Source organism: Panthera leo, chromosome F3 (assembly GCF_018350215.1).
Source record: "Panthera leo isolate Ple1 chromosome F3, P.leo_Ple1_pat1.1, whole genome shotgun sequence".
In the NCBI taxonomy this organism is placed as follows: domain Eukaryota; kingdom Metazoa; phylum Chordata; class Mammalia; order Carnivora; family Felidae; genus Panthera; species Panthera leo.
In genome coordinates, this window is record NC_056696.1 from 36,851,364 (window position 1) to 36,876,840 (window position 25,477).

The 25,477-nt window shown below is 34.7% G+C and overlaps 1 protein-coding gene across 4 annotated transcripts in view; it reads right to left on the reverse strand.

The window, feature by feature from the left end:
* Positions 1–25,477, reverse strand: part of DENND1B (DENN domain containing 1B) — a 254,427-nt gene that overhangs the window by 52,868 nt on the left and 176,082 nt on the right. For all 4 annotated transcript variants that reach the window (XM_042925713.1, XM_042925714.1, XM_042925712.1 and 1 more), the window contains 2 exons: positions 23,670–23,795; positions 11,465–11,566 (listed from right to left, as the gene is read on the reverse strand). In XM_042925713.1, coding sequence (XP_042781647.1) covers positions 11,465–11,566; positions 23,670–23,795 — 228 coding nt within the window. The remainder of the gene's footprint in view (positions 1–11,464; positions 11,567–23,669; positions 23,796–25,477) is intronic.

Consider the following 25,477-nt stretch of genomic DNA (forward strand, 5'->3'; position numbering starts at 1 on the left):
GAGTTCCCACATAAACTTCACTCAACTTCCCCTAATGATAACATCTTATATTACCATGGCACATTTATCAAAAGCAAGAAATTGACATAGTTACAGTAGTTATAATACTACTAAATAATCTACAGACTATACTTAGGTTACAGTGGTTTTTCTACAACGGTCTTCTTTTTATTCCAGGATCTAATCCAGTCTTTTCCAGTTGTGGTTCATCAGTCTTTCTTTGGATCTAGACACTTTTGGAGAGTACTGCCCAATCATACTGTAGAATGCTCCTCAATGTGGGCTTATCTGATGTACACTTATTATTAGATGGAGGTTATATATTTTGGCAAGAATACCATAGGGGTGATTGTATCCACAGTGACTCTCATCAGGGAGTTCATAATGTCAATTTATGTTACTATTGCTGGTGACATTAACCTTGATCATCTGGTTAAGGTGGGGTCTGCTGGGCTTCTCCACCATAAAGTTACAATTTTTCTGTGTACAATAATACCTTAGGGAAATGTGCCAATTGTTTTAAAATCTATAACAAATATGAAAAAACTAACCATCACATGGCAAGTGGACTTTCAAATAGTACTTACCAAATAAATGTTGGTTGAATAAATAAATAACTACATAACCATCTAGTGTTTTGCCATTACATGATAAATTTCTAATTTAAATTTTTAGAATTATTACACAATGAATTTTGAAATACATGTTATAAATTAGTATCTGAAATTAAGTACTGAGTATACAGAAAGTTATTTTTATGGGCCCAAATCAGCTCTTTAAACATCATCTTATTTTACCTCATATTCCAACACTGTAATCTACTTATCAATCTTTGAAGTAGCACTTTGTCAAATGCTTTTAGAAAAATAAATATCAAGCTATATAATAGGTACTGAATTTTCCTTATGTATCATGGTAGTACATCCTCACAGTACTTCTCAAGATTAGTTGAGCACGAACCCCCTCCCCCATCCCAACTACAAAGGATATATTTTATCAAATCATAAATTTTCAGGTTTTCCCTCACAACGATAGATGTGTTAGACCCTACAGTTGTTCAAGGTCCATCAAAAACTTTTTAAATGATTTTTAATTTAATTTTCTGATAAGTATTCTCTTAATGAACTGGTATGAGAATTTTCTACTTATACCCACAAAAGTATGTTCCTTATATAAGGAAAATTTGATGGAATTGGTTGACATGTTTACCAATAACATGAAATAGGTTACAAATGACATGAAATAGTGATCTCATCAGAAATGGATTGATCTTGAGGATTTTTACACTAATGTTATTATTTATACATTAAATATACACTTGTTATTGTATTCTTCGGTCATAAGGAAAAGTTTACTTTCATGAAGCAGAAATCCATCTCCCTAATCTTAGAGTCCTTATATATAATGTATGGCTGTTAATCACTGTAGTATGTAAATATCTTAGTCTTCAAAATCACTTTTTATAAGTAGTAACTTTGAAACACTGTACAGAGAAATTTTATTAATATTTATTTAGCACCAGCATTAACAAGATCCTATGCAAGCAACTACACATACAGAATTGAGTCCCATATGGTCCTAGTACTGGAGTACCTCACAAGCTATACAGAAAATTGATATGTAAACTAAAAAGAGAATTATTAGAAATGCCAATATAAAAATATACATACAAGTATTATCTTTGATTTTGCATTTCCCTCTACTCTTGTCAGCCCATCAGCAAGAACTGGCAATTCCACCTCCCAAACATAACCAAACCCTGCTCTGTTTTGCTTTGTCTTTTCTACTACCTTCCTCATCCAATCCACCATCACTTCTCTCCTGAACAATTGCAACAGACCCATGTAGAGACCCACCTCTCTCTCCTCTAATCCATTACAGCACAATCTGGGCAATCTTTATAAAATACAAATCAGATCCAGTCACACCCCAGCTAAAGCTTTCCAACAGCATATTGCTTTGTTTAGAATATAATGTAACAAGGGATGCCTAGGTGGCTTAGTCAGTTGGATGTTCTGACTTCAGCTCAGGTTATGATCTTACCATTTGTGGGTTTGAACCCCCTGTCAGGCTCTGTGCTGACAGCTCAGAGCCTGGATCCTGCTTCGGATTCTGTCTCTCTCTCTCTCTCTCTCTCTCTCTCTCTCTCTCTGCTCCTCCCCCAGTCAGACTATGTCTCTCTCAAAAAAGAATAAACATTTAAAAATGTTTTTTAAAAAGAATATAATGTAACTCATGCCTTTAAAGTCCTACAAGATCTGTGTCCCCTTTCTGCTCTTCTAACCTAAGCTGATGCAACTTTCTTTCTTGCCCACAGTTGATTTAATTATGATCCTAGGAAATGCCGAGTTCTTTTCCCTCCTTGGGGTCTTTGCAATAGCAATTTCCTCTACCCGAAATGATGTTCCTCTTTTGATATTCTCAAAACTAATTCCCTTCTTCAGATTTCTTTTAAGTATCGCCTTTTCAGTAAAGCCTTTCCTGAACCTCTGGTCTAAAATTAGGCACCCAATCAATATCTCATACCCTCAAACTTACCACTTGCTGACATTTTTCCTTTTTATTTGTTGTATGTTAACCCATTCCCTTCACTAGAAATCACAACTCCATGAAAGCGGGTTACACAGCTCTGAATCTCAAGTGCTTGGAGGAGAAGGACCCAACAACAAGAACAACAACAACAACAAAAGATGCTCAGTACTTAACTGTTAAAGTGAATAAACAAACAAAATGTTTTCAAAGTAATACAGGCACAGAGAAAGGAGTGCAGACCTAGTGAGCTGGAGGAAAATCAGGGAAAGCTTTAAAGAGGTGAAGGAAAACACAGTAAGAGGGAAATTACAGTAACATAGACTAAATGCTGTAACTCTGGTATGAACAAAAGCTCTAAGGGAACAGAACGGATGTAAGGGTAAATGTTGATTTGGATAAGGGCTGATGTTTGAGAAGACTATGGAAGAATGACAATGGATTAATACTGGCTGTATGGTGCAGCATATACAAAACCTTACTTCGTGAAAGGTGTATTTGAAGGGATATTCAAGGTATTTGGATAGTCCATTAGTATAAGAAACTGGGGAAGGATTTAAAGCTTAGAGAGAGACCAAGCACCTTACCATGTGTGATACTCTGAGAAAGTGGCACACCAGGGTACAAACCCAGATCTACTGCATTCCAGAGCATTCCAGAGCCAATGCTATTAACAATGGGGTAGGCATGTCATTACACATGGTGGTGAGACCAGGAACTCAGAGCCAAAGAATGAATGCAATGTATTTACCTGAAAACTTGAGTTTAATTGAAGATGAAGGGAGGAGAAGGGTACTTTAAGCAGTAATTTATTTAAAACATTTTCACTTTAAAATAAACACAGCTATACTGTGGTATAGAATGCACGATGTATATAAACGTCTCTGAAAAATACAAAATGGCTTTATTAAATGTGCTTTTTCAATGGTCTCTGATAGTCACATTCCTATTCTTTTCAAAAACATGTGTTCTCTTCTACCACAAGGGGCACTTTGTTGGATGGAAAAGTTTAAAAAAGACACATTTGTATTGTCCTATGAAAGGCAGGAAAGGGTTTTGGAAGAACACCAAAAGAGCCTTTTCCAATTTGAATCTTTCCTCTCATTTTCCTCTCTGATAAAGGTAGAATATAAGCAAGCAAGATTATTTTAGGAAAAAAAATATATCTATGCTTGAGCTCCTTACTTATTGTATACATTTCTTAACAGAAATATAGGTTGCCATCTAAAAAAGGGCCTATATCATGGAGATCCCATAAGTCTGTGGCTGTATACTAGGCTCTTGGGTCAACACACCAAATTCAGTCATGGTCTTTAGCCAGGAAAAGTGTATAATAAAATGAGCAGAAAAAACTTTAGTTCCAGTGACCTTTATAACGAACAATATACACAAGAAAATAATTTCCTTTACTGTGTTAGTATAATATGAGATAAAGGTAAGAGTCCTAAAAATAATGGCTTAAATCTCGGTAAAAGCTGTTAGCTACAGAAACATGGTGATGTCAGAATGGTGGATTTAAGAAGCTGTTTCTGGGATTCCTTCCAAATCCATTATCTAAAGAGGAATTTATCCAAATGGAACCTACTATCATCCGTCTAAGCTATGTTTATTTCATAATATCAAGGAATGTTAGAGTCGAAAGGTATCTCAAACTTAGTGACCTTTTACTCTAACTCATCTTACAGATGCAGAAACTGAGGTCTCAAAAGGTTAAGAAGTCAACTGTCAATGAAAACAGCCCAACAGAAACAAGCTGATCTGGAAACAAATATATATATGTATATATATATATATATACACATATATATATATATATATATATACACACACACACGCATATATATGTATATATACACATATATACGTATATATATATACACACGTATATATATATATATACACATATATATGTGTATATATATATATATAAATGTTTTTATACAGTACTTAGATAATTCAAATAATAGTGCCTTAAATAATTAAGTTTAAATAATAAAGCAAACCACCAGAACATTCCCTTCCTTAGAAGGTCCTTCCTTGAGTGCCCCTCTCTCTCCACAGAAAAGACCACAATTGCTTCAGGTTGTCCTCTCCTTGTCTGCCTTTATAGTTTTACCACACAAATGTCTCCCTAAATAATATACTATGTAATTTTTCTTCCTGTTAAATATTACATAAAAAGACTCATCATAGTAATTCTTTAGTGATTTTTTTCATTTAACTCATTTTCAGTTTTGCTGCAGCTTAATTTTCCTACTGTACAATGTTTGTACGATTTGTTCATTTTAACACTGATGAACATCTGAGATTACTGCCAGTGTTTTGCTTTTTACAAGCAATGTCAGTAAATGATTTCTGGTGCACGACTTAGAGTGAAATTTCTAAGAAATTTGCACGTTTAACTTTAAACGGTAGTGCCACAGTGTTTTCTAAATTATTTGCGCAAATTTATACCCCCATGAACAGTTAAAACTTGGTCCCTTGCTCTGTGCCTTTGCCAAATTTTGTGATTCTGTTTTTGTTTTTTGTTTTTGTTAAATTTGGCCAATCTGGTGAGTATATGGTGAAATTTCATTGTGTTTTCTTATGTGATGTTCTCTGACCCCAAATGAGGCTGGATACCTTGCACACTTTTATCGGCCATTCAGGTGTCTCCATATGCATGTGCTAACTCAAGTCTTCTGTACAACTCTATTGGATGAATATGTCTGTTTCTGCTTATTTTGTTTTGTCTTGAATTCTAGATTCTATGTCCTTGTGTGGTTTGTATTTATTACAAATATGGTGTCTTTTGGTAATCAAAGTTTTTCATTTTGATAAAGTCAAACTTATTAACCTATTCCTTCATGTCTTAAGAAACCTGTCTCTCTCTTCAAAGAAATAAAAGTAATGTCAGTTTAGTGTCTTCTAAGTCTTTTTTTTTTTTTTGGCTAAATTATATATGCTAGGGATTCCAAAGGTAATAGCTAACACCTTTTTCAGAGGTAGTATTTAATATTAAGTATGAAGTTTGTTGAAATTGCTTTCAATCATGACTCTTTTTTAGTTTTTATCAGGAATTTTATGAAAAATTTCTGCATCTGTTGAGATGATCTAATGATTTTTCTAATAATAGGCTAATGTAGGAAATTACATTCATAGATTTCCTAATATGCAATGGCCGTTTAATTTCTGGAATAAATGAAAGCTGCTCATAAAGTAGTATCCTTTTAATACATTGCTAGAATTGGCTGCAAATATTTTGCTTAAATGTTTCCATTTGTGATTGTGAGTGAGGCTCACCTATAAGGTTCTTTTCTCATGCTGTTTTAGGATCTGGAATCAGGATGATCTTAGCCACACAAAATAAATTGAAGAGAATCTCCCTTTTTCTATAATCAAAATGGGAAATTTTTGGAATCTGAATTGAAACCATTTGATTCTTGAACATGTGGAAGAATTTGCCTGTGTTATACAGTTAACATCGTTTTAATTTAATCCACATTATTTACCATTTATTTTGTTCTTCCTTTCTTCTTGCATCTCAGACCTTCCATCTTGGATCTGAGAAAACTTTCTTTCTCCCTGAAGTACTTTCTTAAAGTATTCCCTTAAAGATTTCTTTCTGCTGTCTGGTATAGCAGTCAGAGTTCAATCAGAGAAGCAGAACCAGTAGGAGATATACAGGAGATATAATGATAAATAGACAAACACAAATACACATACACAGGTGAGATTTATTACCGGGAATTGGTTTACATGATAATAGGGGCTAGCTAAGCAAGTCTGAAATTCATAAGACAAGCATCAGGAAGGAAAAATCATGAGCAGGCTAAACCCATAGAAGCCAAAGCTCTCATCCACGGATAGGATTTCTTCTCTGTCCCAGGGAAACCTCAGTTCTGAGTTTAAGGTCTTCCAATTGATTCAGACAGACCTACCTAAATTATCTAGAATAATCTTCCTTATTTAAAGTCAAATGATAAGGAGTTTTAATTATATACATATATATACATATTTATATATGTGTGTGTATATATATATATACATATATGTATATATATATGTGTGTGTGTGTGTGTGTATATATATATATATATATATATATATATATATATATATATATATATATACCTTCATGGCAACACCAAGATTGGCATTTGCACTTGATTAAGTAAGTGGGGATTTTAGCGGAACAAAGAAGACACATCAATAAAGTCAACACAAGGAACAAACTCAGGTTTTTGGGGGGAGGGGCAGGGTCAGGTGGGGTGGGGAATGTTTTTATATCACTCTTATAATTAAGATATATTTTTTTAAATTTTTTTTACATTTATTTATTTTTGAGAGAGAGAGAGAGACAGTGTGAGCAGGGGACGGGAAGAGAGAGACAGGGAGACACAGAATCAGAAGCAGGCTCCAGGCTCTGAGCTATCAGCACAGAGCCTGATGCCGGGCTCAAACCCATGAATCGTGAGATCTGACCTGGGCCGAAGTCGGACACTTAACCGACTGAGCCACCCAGGTGCCCCAAGATGTATTTTAGTCAGCATAGGATTCTAGGTATTTTTTCTCCACATGCTGAAGATACGGTAGTATCTTCTGGATTACTAATGTGAACTCAGCTGTCACTATGTTGCTCCCTGAAGGTAATCTATCTTGCCCATCTTGTTATTTTAAAAATTTTCCATTTTTACTTAATGTTTTAGAGCTGAATATATGGTGTAGTTATAGATTTATTTTTATTTATTCAGTTTGGATATGCTGGACTTCTTAAATTTATACAACGGTATATTTTATTGGTATGGGCATTGTCCTTTGAACTACTCGCTCTCCTCCATTTTCTGTCCTCTCCTTTTATAGTTTATTCCAATGGCTTTTAGACACTTTCATTCTACCCTTCATGCCTATTAACCTCTCATATTTTCTATTTCTTCATTCTTCTGCATTATCTTCTGGATAATTTCTTTTTCAGATATATCTTCCAGGTTAGTAAATCTCTCTTCAGTTAGATCTGATCTGCTGTTCAACCCATCAATTTCCATCAATTTCAGTTACATACTTCCTACCAGAATTTTATTAGCTACAGTCTTTTTCATGTTTTTATTTTATTTTTGAGGGACAGAGAGAGACAGAGCATGAGCAGGGGAGGGGCACAGAGAGAGGGAGATACAGAATACAAAGCAGGCTCCAGGATCTGAGCTGTCAGCACAGAGCCCAATGCAGAGCTCAAACTCACAGATTGTGAGATACTGACCTGAGCTGAAGTCGGATGCTTAACCAACTGAGCCACCCAGGCTCCCCTATAAGCTACAGTCTTAAAAACTGGCTTCACATTAATATTTTTATATCCTGAACATTTTTTTAGTGTTTGTTTATTTTTGAGAGAGAGAGAGACAGAGCATGAGTGCTGGAGGGGCAGAGAGAAACAGAAACACAGAATCCAAAGCAGGCTCGAGGCTCTGAGCTGTCAGCATAGAGCCTGACATGGGGCTTGAACTCATGAACCATGAGATCATGACCTAAGCCAAAGTTGGTCGCTTAATTGAATCACCCAGGAGCCCCTATATACTGAACATTTCTAAGCTTGTCTTCTATTCCTCTGAACATCTTTTTTTTTTTTTTACTTTTTAATGTTTGTTTGTTTGTTTATTTATTTATTTATTTATTTATTTATTTATTTACTTATTTTGAGAGAAAGAGCATGAGTGGGGGAGGGACAGAGAATCCAAAGCAGACTCCAGGCTCTGAGCTGTCAGCACAGAGCCCAATGTGGGGCTCAAACTCATGTACCACAAGATCATGACCTGAGCCAAAATCAGACACTTAACCAACTGACCCACCAAGGCACCCCTAATTCCTTTGAACATTTTAAGCATAGTTATTTTACATTCTAATTTTGATAATTCCAATATTTAAAATCTTTGTAAGTCAATTTTGGTCCTCTGTTTCTGCTAGTTCTTGCTCATGATTTTTTTTCCTTGTATGTTTATAATTTCTAACGGTGAAATTTATCTTTGGAATTTTAGCTGGGAGAATTCTTTGATACCTGGGTTCCTCAAGAGAAGATGTGTGTTTGCTTCTGCCTAGGGCCTGACAGTGCTAACAATTTAGGATCACTGTAAACTTGGCTTGAGTTGTATCAGACCAAATCAGAAATTATTAATTCAGACTTCAAATTTCTGTACAGGCTGGTGTGTTTACTTTTCAGCAGCACCTTTTCCTCCCCTCCACTCAGTACCAGTGCTTTGGAGGTACAATCACCAGGAAATGAATAAAGGGAAGGAGCAGTTTGATTTCTTGTTTACTTTTACACTCAGTCATCCCAGATTTGTGGGAGTAGGGTCTCCTATTACACTTTTCAACTTGGGAAGTAAGCACTAGGCTTTGTCTCCTGTTCCACACCACAAAAGTTTTTTAAATACTGCATTTAAAATTGTTTCAGTACGTAAGTTACCTCCGAATCCTTCCCGGCCGTATTATCTGAAATAATAGTCTACTTTAACCCTTAACTTAAAATTATATGCTGCTCTCCTGGACCCATGTTCTCTCAATTTTGATGCATAAGCATTGCTAAATAGAGAGCCGGAGGAGTCCTTGACATATGATGGATCACAAATTCATAATAATGAATAGCAATCATTTATACCTAATGAATATTTTTATATTCTTTCAAAAAGAGCAATAGTCTCTTTGTGGCTTCATCTATGTTGGTAATTTTTTACCAATTGATTCCTATTTTTGTTTCTTTTCTTTCCCCCCAAGTTTTAGTAAAGTGTAATTGGTAATCAAAAAACTGAACATAACTAATGGAGACAATGTGTTAAGTTTGGACATATGTATACACTTTGCTACAATCACCACAATCAAGGTAATAAAAATATCCAACAGTTCCGAAAGTTTCCTTGCGTTCCTTTGGGTGTGTGTGTGTGTGTGTGTGTGTGTGTGTGTGTGTGTAAGAACACTACCATGAGATAGACTTTTAATAGACTAGAATTAGGCACTATGTTGTACAGTGAATCTCTGGAACTTATTCATCTTTAGAAGTTTGTGAAACTGTCAATAGCCATCTTTTAAATCCCCAAACTTCAAGTATCATTTTCTCAAGGGTCATAAAAGGGTATCAAGTTTGAGAACATGGTCAATTGGTGCATGTAAACTATCTAAGTTGTCTATATAATGGGTTCTATTTTAATTGACCACTTTAGTATTCTACATTTAGCCTTTTTGACCAAGTTATATTTAAAAATAATCCTGCATAGATTTATACTTTATTAATGTAATGGCTCTAAAATGAGGCAGACACTAAGATTTAATAAGCTTCTACAAAGTGTTGTGCACTTTGCTGGGAGTATACATGTATCAGTTCACATAAACTTTACCACAACCCTGTGAGATACGGGGTATTTCTATTTTAAAGAAAAAGAGACAGATAGTTATGCGCAAACAGCTATTACATGAGAAAGCCAAGATTTAACCCAACTCTACCTGATTCCTAAAAATATGAGCTTATTGTAAGTATACAAAAATTACTCTATGTGAATTATAACTAATGAAAAGATTTTGGTTACAGTCTTATGGCCAAAGGTTACATCATAAGTTAGATATTCTATCTACCCGTTCAATTCTTGACCCCCATATGAATTGATCTTCACAATTCAGAGTTGACAATGGGAAGTAGTACTATCTCTCCTTGACAGATGAAACTACAAAAAGGGTATCACTATTTAACTCCACAAACACGCACTGGATGACTGGTTTAGGACAGCATTGTGCTGTACGCTTCAGCATTTAGAAAGACCATCACTTGATCCTTCTACAACCTTGGGAAGTAATTCAATCTATATTGGAGCCCTCTAGTGACAGAGCACCAAAAGTAACCCACTCCATCTTCAGAAATTCGTAAGACGTCTTTGATCCTAAAAGCTATCAAAGCTGCTTCTGTCTCTTTTAGGTATTGGGTAAACGTAACCCTTTCTTTAAGGTAAACCTTCACATATGAGAAGATAGTTATAGCCCCCGCCCCCCTCCCCAGAGTATTTTCTAATTATTGTTTAAAACTTCCTCAGAATATGGATAATAGTATTGGTTTTGTCACCATCAAATTAAATCACTTACTTAATTTGAAGCTTATCTCAAATTACATGGGATCTTTTCTCTTAACAGTCCAAAGGATTCTATTAGATTTTCAGTTTCAGCTATTGAATTTTTACTCATGCTTGTATCCTGGTCCTGAGCAGTTTATGGCACTTTATTGGTCTTCATTAAATGATGAATTCACACAGGTAACTTGACATTTAAATTATCATGTGGAATAAGAAAATAAAGTGTTTAGAACCTAATTTAAATTATGTAAACAGAAATTGAGAGGAGCCTCAACTGAGAGACTTGCTATGATCACACACAGGAATGAAAGAATGAGTACATCTAAACGTTCTCAATTCTGATGTTAAGCTACTGCTTTTTGAAAATTGTGACTACATTTTCTGAGCCAAAAATCGGGATACACAGTATGATGATGACCTTTTTTTTCTGAATTTTTGAATTTATAATTATGAAGTCTGTTTTTCTAAGCTGAGTTACATTCGGACTGTCCTACAAAAAATAGTTTGCTTACCATCATCAATCTACCATACCAAACCAACTCCTAGATGCTCACATGAAACTAGTCGTGCTGGTTTTGTAACTGTGAATGAATCTCTTTCACAGACCATCAGATTAGTACTTTAGAGGAGATTTTTTTTTAATAACAAAGTTACTATTACTTAACTTTCTAGAGTGCCATGCCATAGGTAACTGTAGAGTTAACAAAAGAAAGAAAAATTTCTTGTAATTCTAGAACAGTATTATTCAGAGTTTTGACAAACTTTTGATAAAAGTGATAAAAACGTGCCACGCATTTGTTACATTTCTGTAATCTTCTGTTACAGAAGGAAATATGGAGGCCCACTCTTACCTGCTTGAAAAGTTGGAGGTTAACTGCAGTTTCCAAGAACTGTTTCATCAGACTTGAACGATGCTTTACAAAACTCTCCTCACAGAAAGTGATTGGCTCCCCCTACAAAGAAATAAAGATTTTTTGGTGTCAAAAGAAAGTCAGCAGAGAGAACCAGTCTCTCTAAAGAGGTAGATGGAGAGTCACAGAGGAAATGTAAGACACAGAATCAACCTCAAGGTGCTGAAAGTCTAAAGGGAGTCAAACAGACCCTTAGACATAATAGCTGAATTTCAGCCTCATAAAAATATTCCTCTACTGATAAGCTTCTACGAGAGCTTCCTAATCAAGGATCCCTGGGGTCTTAAAATTGCTCAGTTTCACTTCCTCAGAGTAAGAATGAATCACCTAAAAACAAAGGTTTAATATTATTAGATTGAATTATGAGTATTAAAAATAGCATGCATAGCTGAAAAGAGTATGCAATTGCAATTTTATCCTTATTAGAAAACACCTTCGGGGGGCCTGGGTGGTTCAGTCAGTTAAGCGTCCAATTTTGGCTCAGGTCATGATCTCACAGTTCTTGAGTTTGAGCCCCGCATGAGGCTGTGTGCTGACAGCTCAGAGCCTGGAGTCTGTTTCAGATTCTGTGTTTCCCTCTCTCTCTCTGCCCCTCCCCAACTCATGGTGTCTCTCTCTCTCTCTCTCTCTCTCTCTCTCTCTCTCTCTGTCTCTAAAATAAATAAACATGGAGAAAAAGAGAAAAAGAAAACACTCTTGCTATAAAAATTACTGCATGATTTTTGCCATTTATATTTGATCATTAATTTCTTTTTAAATTAATTACAAGTTCTTACAGTAACATTCTCTTAGTGATTGCAAACACAATTCTGATTGAATACTTTCTAGAATAAGTCTCACTTTGTACCTGCCTCAATTTACCATATTTTTTAAAGTAATTGTAACTTTGCAAGTGTCTTGTGGTAGCTTATGCTCCATTAGCTGCTCCTCCTCCAAATTATCAAGAACTTAAATTCTCAATACAGATTCCACTCATTCCATCTATTCCCATGCATGACCTCGAAAACTGTCACTTACTGGCTGATCCCTACCACCTGCTACTTCCTCAGTAGCCTGAATGGTCTTCTTGCCAGTTCAATACGTGTGAAGATAAGTGGCTAAATTATATGACCCAAATGAAAACAGAGATAATCCATTATCAATGTTAATACAATGATCCACTCATTATAATGAGTCCTGTAGCAATCTCTATGTTGCAATAAAAAAAAAAAAAAAAAGTGAGCCTGTTCACCTTCTAACAGACCTTAGAAAAAAGATTAATTATAATTTAACTTTAAGGACAACTCAATGCCTTGATTATAGGTATCTGTAAGTAAAATTCTGAAAATTGGCTCCTGTATGAACAAAATAATGAAACTAATAATCTAACAGTAATTCAACTGTTACCACTGTCTGATGGAAACTAATGACACTATAGATTGGCACTGTTCAATACACTAGCCACTAGTCACATGTAGCTATTTAAATTTAAATTACTAAAATTAAACAAAACTAAAAATTCAGTTCCTCAATCACACTGGCCACATCTGAAATGTTCAACTGTCACGAGTGTTCTGTGGATCCTCTTAGGTAGCACAAATACAGAACACCGATCACAACAAGTCTTCTGACACAGCACTGCTACAGAAGACAATATATAAAATTCAAACAAATTATTAAAGAAGACAATTTAATAATCTATTAATTGTTGTCATCCACCATCAGCTGCCAGCCAACACCTCATAATAAAACTGCAATTATGCATTTTGATACTGACTACTGCCAGCCTTAAGTGCTATGGGAAGATTTTAAATGATATACTTTAAAAACTTGATTAACTTATATAAATATACTTTGGATAATCAAAAATCACTGTATTTGCCACTATCACAGAACTCACCACTTAGAATCTAACAGAGGGGGGGAAAACAACAAACAGGCAATCCTGTTAAAGATAAAGGTCTATTGTTTTTGCTTCCCTGGTATCAGCATCATATCTAGTTATACTGGGAGACAAATGTTTCTATAAGTCAATAAACAAAATAGCAAGTGAGCTAAACTTTGCTCCATAGGACTTATTTTCTTTTCAAAAGTAAATACAAATTACAAAAAATCAAATCATTTCTTAATGGCAATGCCAACTACAACACTATCATTACAAAGTGATCAGTACTATTGATAACGTTAGTTTTTATTGCACAGATTTCCCCCCAAACATGTGAGCTATATTTTATTAGTATCTACAATGTGTCCAAAAGTTGTCATTAACACTGCAGAACAGCCTTCAATTCAAATACAAAGGTCTATCTTCAATTGAAATACTTGTCAATTTAAAAATAAAATTCTATCTCTAACTGAACAGTTTAGACTTCCGATGTTACAATCAAGCATTTCTTTTGATTGGAAAGAATGGAGGGCAGGGGGATGGAGAATCTCAAGGTAAGGGAAAATGGATGTGAGCAAAGTCTACCTGAGCTTTCTCAAGAATTGGGCATAACATGGTCTTTAGCCAATGTGAATTATTCGGGAAGAACCCTGTCCTTATTAATCTTCTAGCAACTGCTTTCCATCTTTCAAGAGAAAGTTCAGATGTGCTGTCCATCCATTTTTGATAACACCAATCATGGTAAAAGCTTTGAACTTAACCTTCAAATGATGAACACAGCCTGTTCACTAAGAATCTCTGATAACAACAAAGAAGAAAAGCCCTGATGCATATTAGAATTTTCTCTCAGGAGAAAGAAAAATAAGTCTTGATTAACAATGCTCTAAATTTTTGCAATATTAATACACAGGAGTCTCAATTATTGTCCTACTGGGATGTATGCTATCAAACAGATTATAAATAACTCCCCAGTAGGAGTTCTTTTAAATCCAGGTCAGGTTGAGTGGTGGCATGATAAGGAACTCTGCTTAGGATCTTCTGATTTATTTTTTATCTGATTAAAAATCAGGATTAGGATTGAGTGTTTTAAAACCTTTCTTGTTCTAAGTAGAGTGACTATGTCTGGATTTTCCCAGTTAATTCCCAGTTTACTGAAGTATAAGAGATTTAATTTAGAAGTTCCTGTGGCTTCCCAGAGGAAATCTGAGCTGGTTTGGAAAACTAATGGACGCTTTATGAAACAAAGATGCAAAATATAGTCTTGAGAGAGGCAGACAAAAAGTGGGTAGTGTGTTTGGGATGGGTGTGAATTAGAGACAGTACCAGATGATGATAATAAATGACTGGTTGAGGCATAGTGGCTAATGGATATGAACTACACAAAGTACCAGACAGAAACAAAAGGTAGATTAAGCCATACTGAAAAAGGTCTACGATATATTCGGAAGTTATTTTCTTAAAGACATCAAGAAGCTCACAAATATATCTACTCAATAAAGTGACAAGACTGTATTTTTTAAAAAATAAATTAATAGGCAAGAGGAAATAATGGAAACAGGCAGACCAATTAACAGTGTGATATAAATCAGCCAAGAAAAGACGAACGAGGCAGCAGAAAGGAAAAGTGATGACAACCATTAGCTAACACTTATAGGAGACTTATTTACTATTACCGAGAGTAATAATAATAGCTAATGTTTACGTAATGCTTATTATGGGCCAGGTACTGTTGTAAGCACTTCATACATATTAACTTACATAAGCCTCAAATTGACTATTGTCTTACTTCATATATGAGTAAACTAAAATATGGGGAACGGTTAAGCAACTTGCTCAAGATCACACAGCATGTAAGTGGTAGGAGCTGGATTCAGACTCAGTCTATGCTTTCAAATTATCCCAGTTATGGGCATTCAAGACTATGTGGAATGTTTTATTTATTCCATATCATGCAATCTGTAAAAGTACAATTTCATCGTAAAATCAACTGGGCTGTATATCAACTGATATACAGCAGTGGTTCTCAAAGAATGGTCCAGGGATTCAGACCTTTTCACAGGGTCTGCAACATCAAAACTATTTTTGTAACAATGCTGAAACATTATTTGCCCCTTCCACTTTTATTTTCTCATGGGATCCAATGGAGTTGATCAGAGGTTACACGACTGGTGATATTGCAACAGAGCAAAAGCAGAACCAAATATGAGAATCCAGCTAACTTCCCTTAAGCCCCATACTTTCGAAAAACTGTACAACAAGGCATTCTTCTATTGGCTTTTTTGTTTAGAAACAATTATTTCTCATAAAAATATGGTTTATGTTTATGTATAGTATTGTATTATTTTTAAATAATATTTAAAATATTTTCAGTTTTAATTTCTAATATGATAAATAGTAAAAGATATACCCCACAGAAACAAAAGTTCTTTAAAGCTCTTGATAATTATTTTAGAGTATGAAGACATTCAGCAACAAAGGGTTTAAGAACCACTAATATACAGAAACAGGACAAGGAGGGGTCAAAGATGACTTCCAGATTTCAAGCTTGAGGATCAAAAGAGGATACCATTTACTAAAGAAGAGAAATACAGAAAAAAAAAAACAACCAGATTTAAGAAGGTGATAAAATCAATTCTTGCACATGTTTTTGGTCAGATTCCAAGCTGAGCCTGAGACAAGGATTCTTGTTTAAATGATTTGTTGATGGAGAACTCTCAGGAACTAGGAAATATGGGAAACAAAATAGGGCAGAAGAAAAAAGCCAAGCAACAATGTGTTTTCAGTTGAAAATCAGCCTCAGCCTAAACCTATGGAAAACACTAAATGTACTGGCAGAGTTATTCCCATCTTGAAGCAAGGGCAGTATAAACCCTTTATCAGCCAGTCAGGCCAATGAGGCCTTCCCTGCAGGGGGGGGGGGGGGGGGGGGGGGCGGGGGGAGAGTGGAGGTGCCTAGGGAGGCACTTCCTACTTAGCCATGGGCAATTTTTCTCTGAAAAGGGTGCCAGCCAGTAGAGGGGATCTGGTCAGGGCACCAGTAAAGTCCTTTACCAAAGGCATGGTAAAGGTAAGTAAGGTTTCTGAAGATGCATGGACGTAGCACATAGTTAGAGACTCAGGTTTGGAAAACTTGTTGTTTAATGTATATTTAGGAATTATCTGCACAGAACTAAGCATTGAAATTAAGCTGATCACTCTACTTACGGAAAAAGATTGATGTAACTGAAAAATACCTACCTATAATCCAATTTATTTTTTAAACGTTATATTGTTCGTTGACAGAAAAACCAAGTAAGGAAGTATATAGCTCTGTGGAGACACAGAATTAATTGTGTAGAAACATATAAATGGGGAAATGAAAAACTATCCATGGTAAAAATCTGATGTGATGGTAAAGCAATTGAATCTTTTGCTTCATGGAACAGTGATGAGGCAACAGAAAGGAACCAAAATTGAAATCATTTCGATAAAATGTCACACAAAGGAGCATGAAAAGAGGTAAAGAAAAACTACCATTCAATACTAGGCTGGCAGTGAAGTTCTTATTGCAGAGAGGAGAACCAGACTTTCCAGAAAGGAACCACCAACATTACTTACCATTAAAGTATTATGTCAGTCAACAAATATAGACTAAGAATGAATCAACAACATACTCAGCATTCTATGATGAGGTTTGCTAGATAGTTTGTTATTAATAAATAGTAAAAATACCAAAGTTCATACTTGATTTACCTGTTAAAACATACAAATCAGAGCAGATTCAAGTTCAAATTGTCCACAAAATAACAAACGCCACATTCAGTCCCTTGTATAATGGGAAGGGAAGAGGTACCATTAAAACCAGTGTGCTAGAAACTACATGTTGTTTGTACCTGATGGTATTTAAATAAGACCCATCAATTAGTTGTGGCAGAAGAATGGATTAAGAAATGGCGGAAGAAATGCCCTCCAGTGCCATAAATCTGGCCCTTATGGAACACACGATTTACCTTGCCAAGTCTTAGATTCCATCTTCAACATAAAGAAGTAAATTCTCCCTCCTCTGAAACCCAGAGCCTTAAAAATATGTATCTTTCTTTTAGCACTGATTTTCTAAGTTGAATTAAAGGTTATTTTTATACATTTTATTTGTGTATTTTTGAGGTCTGGGACTATATCCTTATACATTTCTACATTCCCTATTATAATACTCAACATAGTACTTTGCACTTTGAGTGTTCAGTAAATATCCACTAGCTAATATTTGAAGTATTTTTACAGGATAATTAAGGCACAGATAAGATATGGAAGAGATGGGGCTGTTTTTCCTACCCTACTGTATGTTCAGTTTCAAAGTGATTATCATCACTGAATTAATACAATATTTTTGCTTAGTGTGTTTTTTAGGATGGGCATCTTTCCAGTTCTATGTTGTCTTCTGGAGTAGGAAACTTGGCAAGAACAAGAAAATACTTAAAACATAGACTAGATCTCTGTTTATGTTTTGCGGATATATATATATATATATATATATATATATATATATATATATATATAAAACTTAGTAACAATTCATATTGAAAGGAATAAAGGTGTCAGAAAGAATGATACTGTGTAAAGATATGAAATATAATCAAAGCATCCACATAATGCTTATTCAGTTCCCTAATACACTTGGGCTTAATATGTAAAGTCACTGTTATATAACAAATATAAACAAGCAAAAATGTCTGCATAACGATAGTTTATTTAAAATTTTAAATCTCTTAAACACTCTGTTACCAGTTTTCCAAGGTAATAGTCAAATATATTCAGGTTCTGACAGAAAATAATTTTAAAAGATTTTTCAGGTGATACAACATTCTTCTTCCAAGTGTCCCAGTGTTGTTGTTATTATGTAAGGGACCAAAGTCTACTCTCAGAGTTTTTTAACCAGGAAAACAATAATTTTTCTATTACTGAAAATTATTGATGAAAAAAAATCCTTATATTTAAATCATAAACTTTAATCATTATTTACAGCTAAAGCTTCTTTCTGTACATATGAGTACATATGAGCTTGCCCTAAAGTTATTAGATCTGTCTAGAATAAAAATAGCTATCAATGTTCCATTTGCCTTTGATTCAGCAAGTTAAGATGGGAAAAGAAATTCATTTTTCTAAATCAGATACAGTTGTTTCTAGCACTCTAGTTAAATTTGAACACTAAAAAAGATTAATAGAGCTACGTATTAATTTTATACATGCTATGAACAATATATATTTTCTTTCCCACTATTTAAAGAAAAACACTCTCTATTCTCATGAAACACATTATCAGGGATATAAAAATGAACGCTTACTATCAGAGTCCCTAGCTCTACCTATCCCATAGTGGTGGTACAGAATTTTTATAGTTTTGCTAAAGCAGATAAGCAAAACACCTTCTCTGTTAATAACAATAACAATAATAATAATAATAATAATAATAGAACAGAAAGTATCATAAAAGCAACCATATTCTATCAGAAAGCCAAATATACAACAAATATTTATTTGGTTGCAACCATCTTTAAAGCCAAAGGTCCAGGCTCAAACTTGGGTAATGAGACAAATGGAGGTCTAAAATGTTTTAGTAACCATAAAACCAAGGGGGGTGAGCAAGTGTACTTTTCAACTCAGATTTTTAAATCTCTAACAAGTTGACAGTTACAAATGTGTTAAATGGAAACTGGAAGGCAAAGATTTAGTGAATGGCCACTTAAATTATGGATGCCAATCCTGTGCTTAAATTGTTAAAGTTTAATCACAAAATATAACATTATTTGCTGATAACGTTTAAAGGAATATAATCCAAAAAATGTCTGAAGGACAAATCTTTCAACTTGCCAGAGGGCCAGATTACTAACCAATCTTTATTTTAAAAGGAATTTACTTTTTATCCATTAGCAAGGTTCACAGCCGCCCAGAAAAGCTTGAGTGATTGGAACAAAGGACAGCACCCTAACTATTCAAAGGACTAGATCTGAGTGTTACTTCTATGCTCTTGGACAGGATAATCAAGTATATGCCTTTGAACGTATAAGCAATATTTTAACTCAGGCAAACATTTCCTTAGCATTAGCTGTTGGTCAAAACTTAACCTTTTATTTTTAATAGCCTGTGACACAAATAAAACAGGTACAACTGATGACCCTTTATTAGTTATTTAATTCAATCTCTTAAAAGCATTCTGATGTTTATAACAGTGTTTTTCTTTTGGGGAATCAGAGGAGGGTACTTTATTTTAGTTTTGTTAAAGGGATTTTCCTCCCCAAATTTACTACTTCTAAAATGTCATTTTTAGTAATAATAGCACTGATTTTATGTTAGACACTGTTCTAGGTAACCTACATTTATGAACTCATTTTATCCTCTAAACTACCCAAGAAGAATTATTAGTTGTTTTTTTTTTGTTTGTTTTGTTTTGTTTTTTTTTTAAAAAAAAACACATGAGGAAACTAAAGCGCTAAGAAGTTACTTTGCCCAAACTCATACAACTGGTAACTCCCAGAAGGAGGTTCTGAACCCAGGTAGCCTGGTTCTGGAGTCTGTGTTATCACTTTTCTTCAACTTATTTAGCACATTACTTTGATCTCATGTTTTCTAAATCTTAAAAAGTAGCTAACTTGCTGGTTAAAATCCAAAGAAAGCAAAATAGCCATTGTTTATTTAAATCACTTTCCAACAACTTTACAGAGTTGCATATTTCTCTCTGTAATAAGAGCCGGCACAATTTATTTGTCAATTGTGCTAGGGTGTCATTTAGAAGGTATAAATAAGAAGGAACTATGAGAAAAGTAACAACATATTTAGAACTGTCACTCAGACATTCTAAGTGTAATTTATAAATATGAGCTCCTCTTTGGCGGCATTTAGCGAATGTATTCAGGTATTTGCATTTGAAAATGGACATTTAAATCATCCTGGGGACTTCCCCTAACTGGTTCCCCAGCCAGGCTGCAGAAGACTGGAGGGAGGAGGAAGGGGCAGTTACTCTAGGTTGATAAAATCACAAATGGGAATATGTAGCACAAATAACAAATTATTCCCCCAATTTATATACACACCATGGTATGCCTATGGGCATGTGCTCCTTTTCAGGAAAGTCCTAAGACTGTACCGTTTGTTCTGTCTCTCTTTAAGTATGTACTGAATGCCTTCCATGTACTTGCATTTAGAAGAAATGTTAAGTTCAGGAAATTGATCTCAAGGAGAGTATGATACAAGAATGGAGGCCAGAGAGCAGAAACCTGTCACACTGAAGCAAGAGCAGGACTGTGAAAAGAATAGATTCAAATGTAGGCCCCACTATTTACTAGCTGGAGAGCCTTAGTGAGGTTATTTACACTCCATGAATATCATTTTCCTCATCTTTAAAATGAAAAGGTTACGGGGCGCCTGGGTGGCTCAGTTGGTTAAGCCGCCAACTTTAGCTTAGGTCACGATCTCATGGTTCGTGGGTTGGAGCCCTCCATTGGGTTCTGTGCTGACAGCTCAGAGCCTGGAGCCTGCTTCAGATTCTGTGTCTCCTTCTCTCTCTGCCCCTCCCTGACTCACACTCTGTCTCTCTCAGAAGTGAATGTTAAAAAAATTTTTAAATGAAAAGGGTAATATTTGAAGGCTTATCAAGATTAAATAAATAGCCTATCTAAAAGGTCTATTAATGCCTGGTACCCAACGGGTACTTAAAGGTCAATTATCATTTTAATACCAACTAATAAATTATGAATCTCAGTAAAAATAACAAAAGAATTATAATAAGTAACATATAAAAGAGGGAGAAGAAATGTATTAAAGAAAATAAGTGTAATCAATTCACAGAAAAAAGGGCAGTAGAAACTATAGCTTCAAGGGATCAGGAAGGAACTAGATGGCCATTAAAAGCAAGAAAGATAAAAGCACTACCAGGAAAAAAGAACATTATAAATAACAGTTTGGAAGCCAGAGAAGCTTGGGACATTTGGAGCCACAGGCAGAATTCTCTGAATTGAGGTCAAAGTTTAGGAAAAAAGTAAAGACAGACACAGACTACTTGCCCATTGTGAAGGCCCTGAATGACACTCCTAGGTCTAATCTATAGGTTTAATTTTGTCAACGTAAGGGGAATAACAATAATAATGGTTTGCTTTTATATGTGTATAAAAAATCATGACATTTTAAAAAGTAGTACCTGGTTAAAGAATTCATATCCATTTAAGGTTACTTAGTAAATTTTTCCAGTTGTGCTCTACTAGCTAGAGGGTAGTACTGAACTATACTTCTGAATAGAGACAAAACCATGAAATAATTGTAACTTCTGAACTTGGCCCCTTTTTTTTTTACATATATCAGAAAATATATAAAAGACATACACCTATTATATAAATGTCCAAAAGAGTTCACAAAATAAAAAGTAAATGTACGTTTAATAAATTAGAATATAGGGCATTTGTAAAGACAATGCCTAAACAGCAACAAAAATATTTTATACACAACAAAGAAGTCATTTTCCTTAATAACTATTTCTATTGAAAATTAAAAAAACTGTCTAAATATATTCAGTATACTTTAAAAATTATGCTTTCATTCAAGATGGAGTCAAAAGAAATGTAAAAACACACAGAAGGAAAATACTGTCCTTTGACTCCCAGAAAGAATTAGCACTAAAAAAGAAAGAAAACATCAAATATAAAAAGGAAAAAGGTAGATAATTTAACAAATTTATAATTAGATGTGACCAATAAACAGGAAAGATGTTCTATGATGAAATTATATATTTTCCCACAGATACTGGGAATCTGGCTTTAAAGATTTAAAAAAGAAAAGTCATTATTGAAATCTTGTACCCCTGTCTGCTCAATTGATAATTTAAATCATTTAAGAAAATTTTCTCTTCAATTTGCTTTCCTCAAATCTGAAGTCCTTCACAAACTCAAAAAGGAAAAGAAAAATGTAACATACAAAGATTAATAATTATTTAAATGTGGCAAAATTTAAGCAAAGTAATACTTAAATATCCCTGTTGGTACTGTAAACTCGAAATCAACCTGTTTTAAAAAATTTGACAACCAGATTATTTTAAACTTTTATTAGTACAGATGATTGGTGTACAATCTTTTAAAGAATGAGACCATGTAACTGTCAATAATTTTTAAAGTCTCCCTCATGTGATTCCCCCACATGTATACCATATTCAGTGCTAGGACTTCTACAATGCTTTAAAAACTATACACATATTTCCAAAATATTAGCATGCAAATTAGATATATGTACTTCTCTAGAGACAGCCATTGACCTGCCTATCCATTTAAGGACTCCTAATAACCCAATAACTCCTTGGAGATATAAGAGCCATTGGGTGGGAATAGGGAAGTCAGTTTAGAAGGGATATAACTCATTCACATGTGTTTAGTTTCACAGTTTACAACAGGGTTTGCACACCAATTCTGAAAAGTAGGCAGGGAGAGTACAAGAATTCTCATTCTCCAAATAACAAGATCAAAGTCTATAGAGACCAAGGAAATGGGTCAAGGTTACACAACTTAATTAACGGTCGAATTCCTATTAGATAGCAAGTCCACTACTTATTACTAACTCAACGTTTTTTATCCATTACAACTTATTTATCTGGTCGTGGAAGGGCAGTGTAATTATTTTCATAAAATCAGACTCACATATTTAACCAGTAATTCAGAAAGAGAAACAAATATATTTTGATTTATACCTTTTGGACCATCTGAAACCTTGGCTGGCTACAATTCTACATAGTAATCATTTTTAGGGTATTAAAAGGAGAAAAGAAATGGCAGAATGAGCTAGCACATGCTAAACAGATAAGCCCACTTAGAAAAGTGTTATGGAATAGGAAGACAATAAATTTCCGAATAGTGCAAAATTTGCAAGTTCTAATATTTTTAAACTTGCACGTTGTACTGTCACCTCTACATGCATTGATCTATAAAACCCAACTGCCTGGTTAATTTCTTAATCCTCACATCAGGTAGTTCCATTAAAACGCATTAACACAACTCATTAAGAGGCTAAGTATTCCAATTTTAAAACAATACATAAGATAATATGCAAAACGTGGGAAATAGTAACTAAAGGTTACTAAAAGAACTAAAACCAAAAAGTCAAGGAATTGGAGACAGAACATAATGTCTTAAAGCACATCATTCTGGATTTTAAAAGACCTTTATGATGCGTTTTTCATGTGTGATATTAAAATGTTTCTTTTTCCTGCCCCACTCCAAAGAAACATAAAAAAAGCAAATGAAAATAGTGATGAAATAAAACGCTTACAGGTTTGTATCTCAGTGCATCTCTGTAGGATCCAAACAAAGCAGCCTGTGCCCTAAGAAAGGCCCTAGCTACTCCATCCCCTGTAGCTGTAGACTGCTTCTTCAGTTTATTTTTCAGGGCCGAGACCTGCATGACAGAGAGGAACAGTTAAATTAACACCTCAGAAATTGGTACAGCGAGGTACGAACCCAATCAGCAGGCAAACCACAGTGTCTGCAGGTCAGCCAAAAACTCATCCTCCTCCCTGATAGCTTATCTTTTTAACTGCAGAGAGCACCTGCTGGTCTGTTAATTGAAACGAAAGCAGGGGCCGATAGTAACGTGCTAATGCAAATTGGTTTATGCTCTCTTTTTTTCCCAAGGCCTCTTGACATAAATAAGCTTTAATTATTTTACAGTAAACTGCTCGTGAGCCACTTTTCTGCAGATTTTTAGCAATTACAACATGTGTCTACTTGTTTTGAGATGAAGCCGGTTGGGTATCGTTCATTTCTGCCATGTAAGGTTATTTGTTACAGGTCCTCCAGGATCACCTACCATTTAATTTTATTTTTGGAAGCCTCATTTTCATATGTAATTTCCTACTCATTTGTTGAATAGTTTCCACCATTATTAGACAAAAAGAGGGGAGAGAAATTGAAGTTATTGAGAACCTCCATGAGTAGAGAATTAGGTTCTGCAAATGTTATTTGCCATCTCATCTAATCCTCCCAGTATTCTAAGAAAGGCACATGTACTATCATTTGTGAATAGTAGAAACAGGGACTCAGAGATGGGAATCAGTTTGCCCTCACTAGACAGTTAATACGTGGCTAATACATGGCAAAACTGAGCCTTCAACCCAGTTCTGTCCAGTTTTTCCCACCACAACATGCTGGGTTTGAGTCCAATGTCATTGCCTTATGAACCAGTAATTGGATTAAAATAATGTTTTTAAGTCAAAGGAAAATTTATTACGTGGGAGTTTGCTAAGTTTTCAAGGCACTTAAATTTGTTATGATTGTTCATACAATTGCATCTTTTAATTTCAGGTTCTGTGTATTTTACAGAATACACACTATTTACGAACGGCCCTTACTTAGATGAATATTTTAGAAGTGTAATCATAATCCTCATGTACACTCTTATTTTTTTAAGGGGAAGTGATTTGATGTTCCTGTGCATCTGACTCAACCAATTCCTTTCACACATCCTAGAAAACTATACTCTCTACACATAAACAATATTGGTGCCCATATATTCCTCATCGATGCCTTACATGGGAACATGAAATCATGTGAAAACTCTTGTTTTCTTAAGAAAACAACTGATGGGACACATTGTGGTTGGATTGTTCCCTTAACAGAGCATATTCTTACCCTTATGAAACTAACAGACAACAAAATAATGTCATTTCCCCTTTACATACACATGCAAGGAAGGGTATTTTTTCTTTCTTTATGCAAGCAGCCCTGACTACTCCTGTAGATGATGACTGTAATTGAAGTGTCAACCTAATTAACAACTAAACTTTGAATAATGCTAATGAGAAATGAACACAGCATCAGAGGAAAGACCAGCTCTACAGGTGATAAACCTTCACAGTAGTGACATTTTCCAGTGTAAAGTCACAGTTACTGTGATCTGATCAAAGAAAGAGACCCCCATTGGGTCCAATTATAACCACAGTTTTGAAAAAATTATTGAGTTATGATGTTCATAATCTATGCAGAAAGGCCTTTACTGGATAGGTCTTCTCCCCATAGCTGTGATCTTCTCAATTTATATCCAAGCTCCATAGATTCAGATAAAAGTTTGGAGCCTAATTC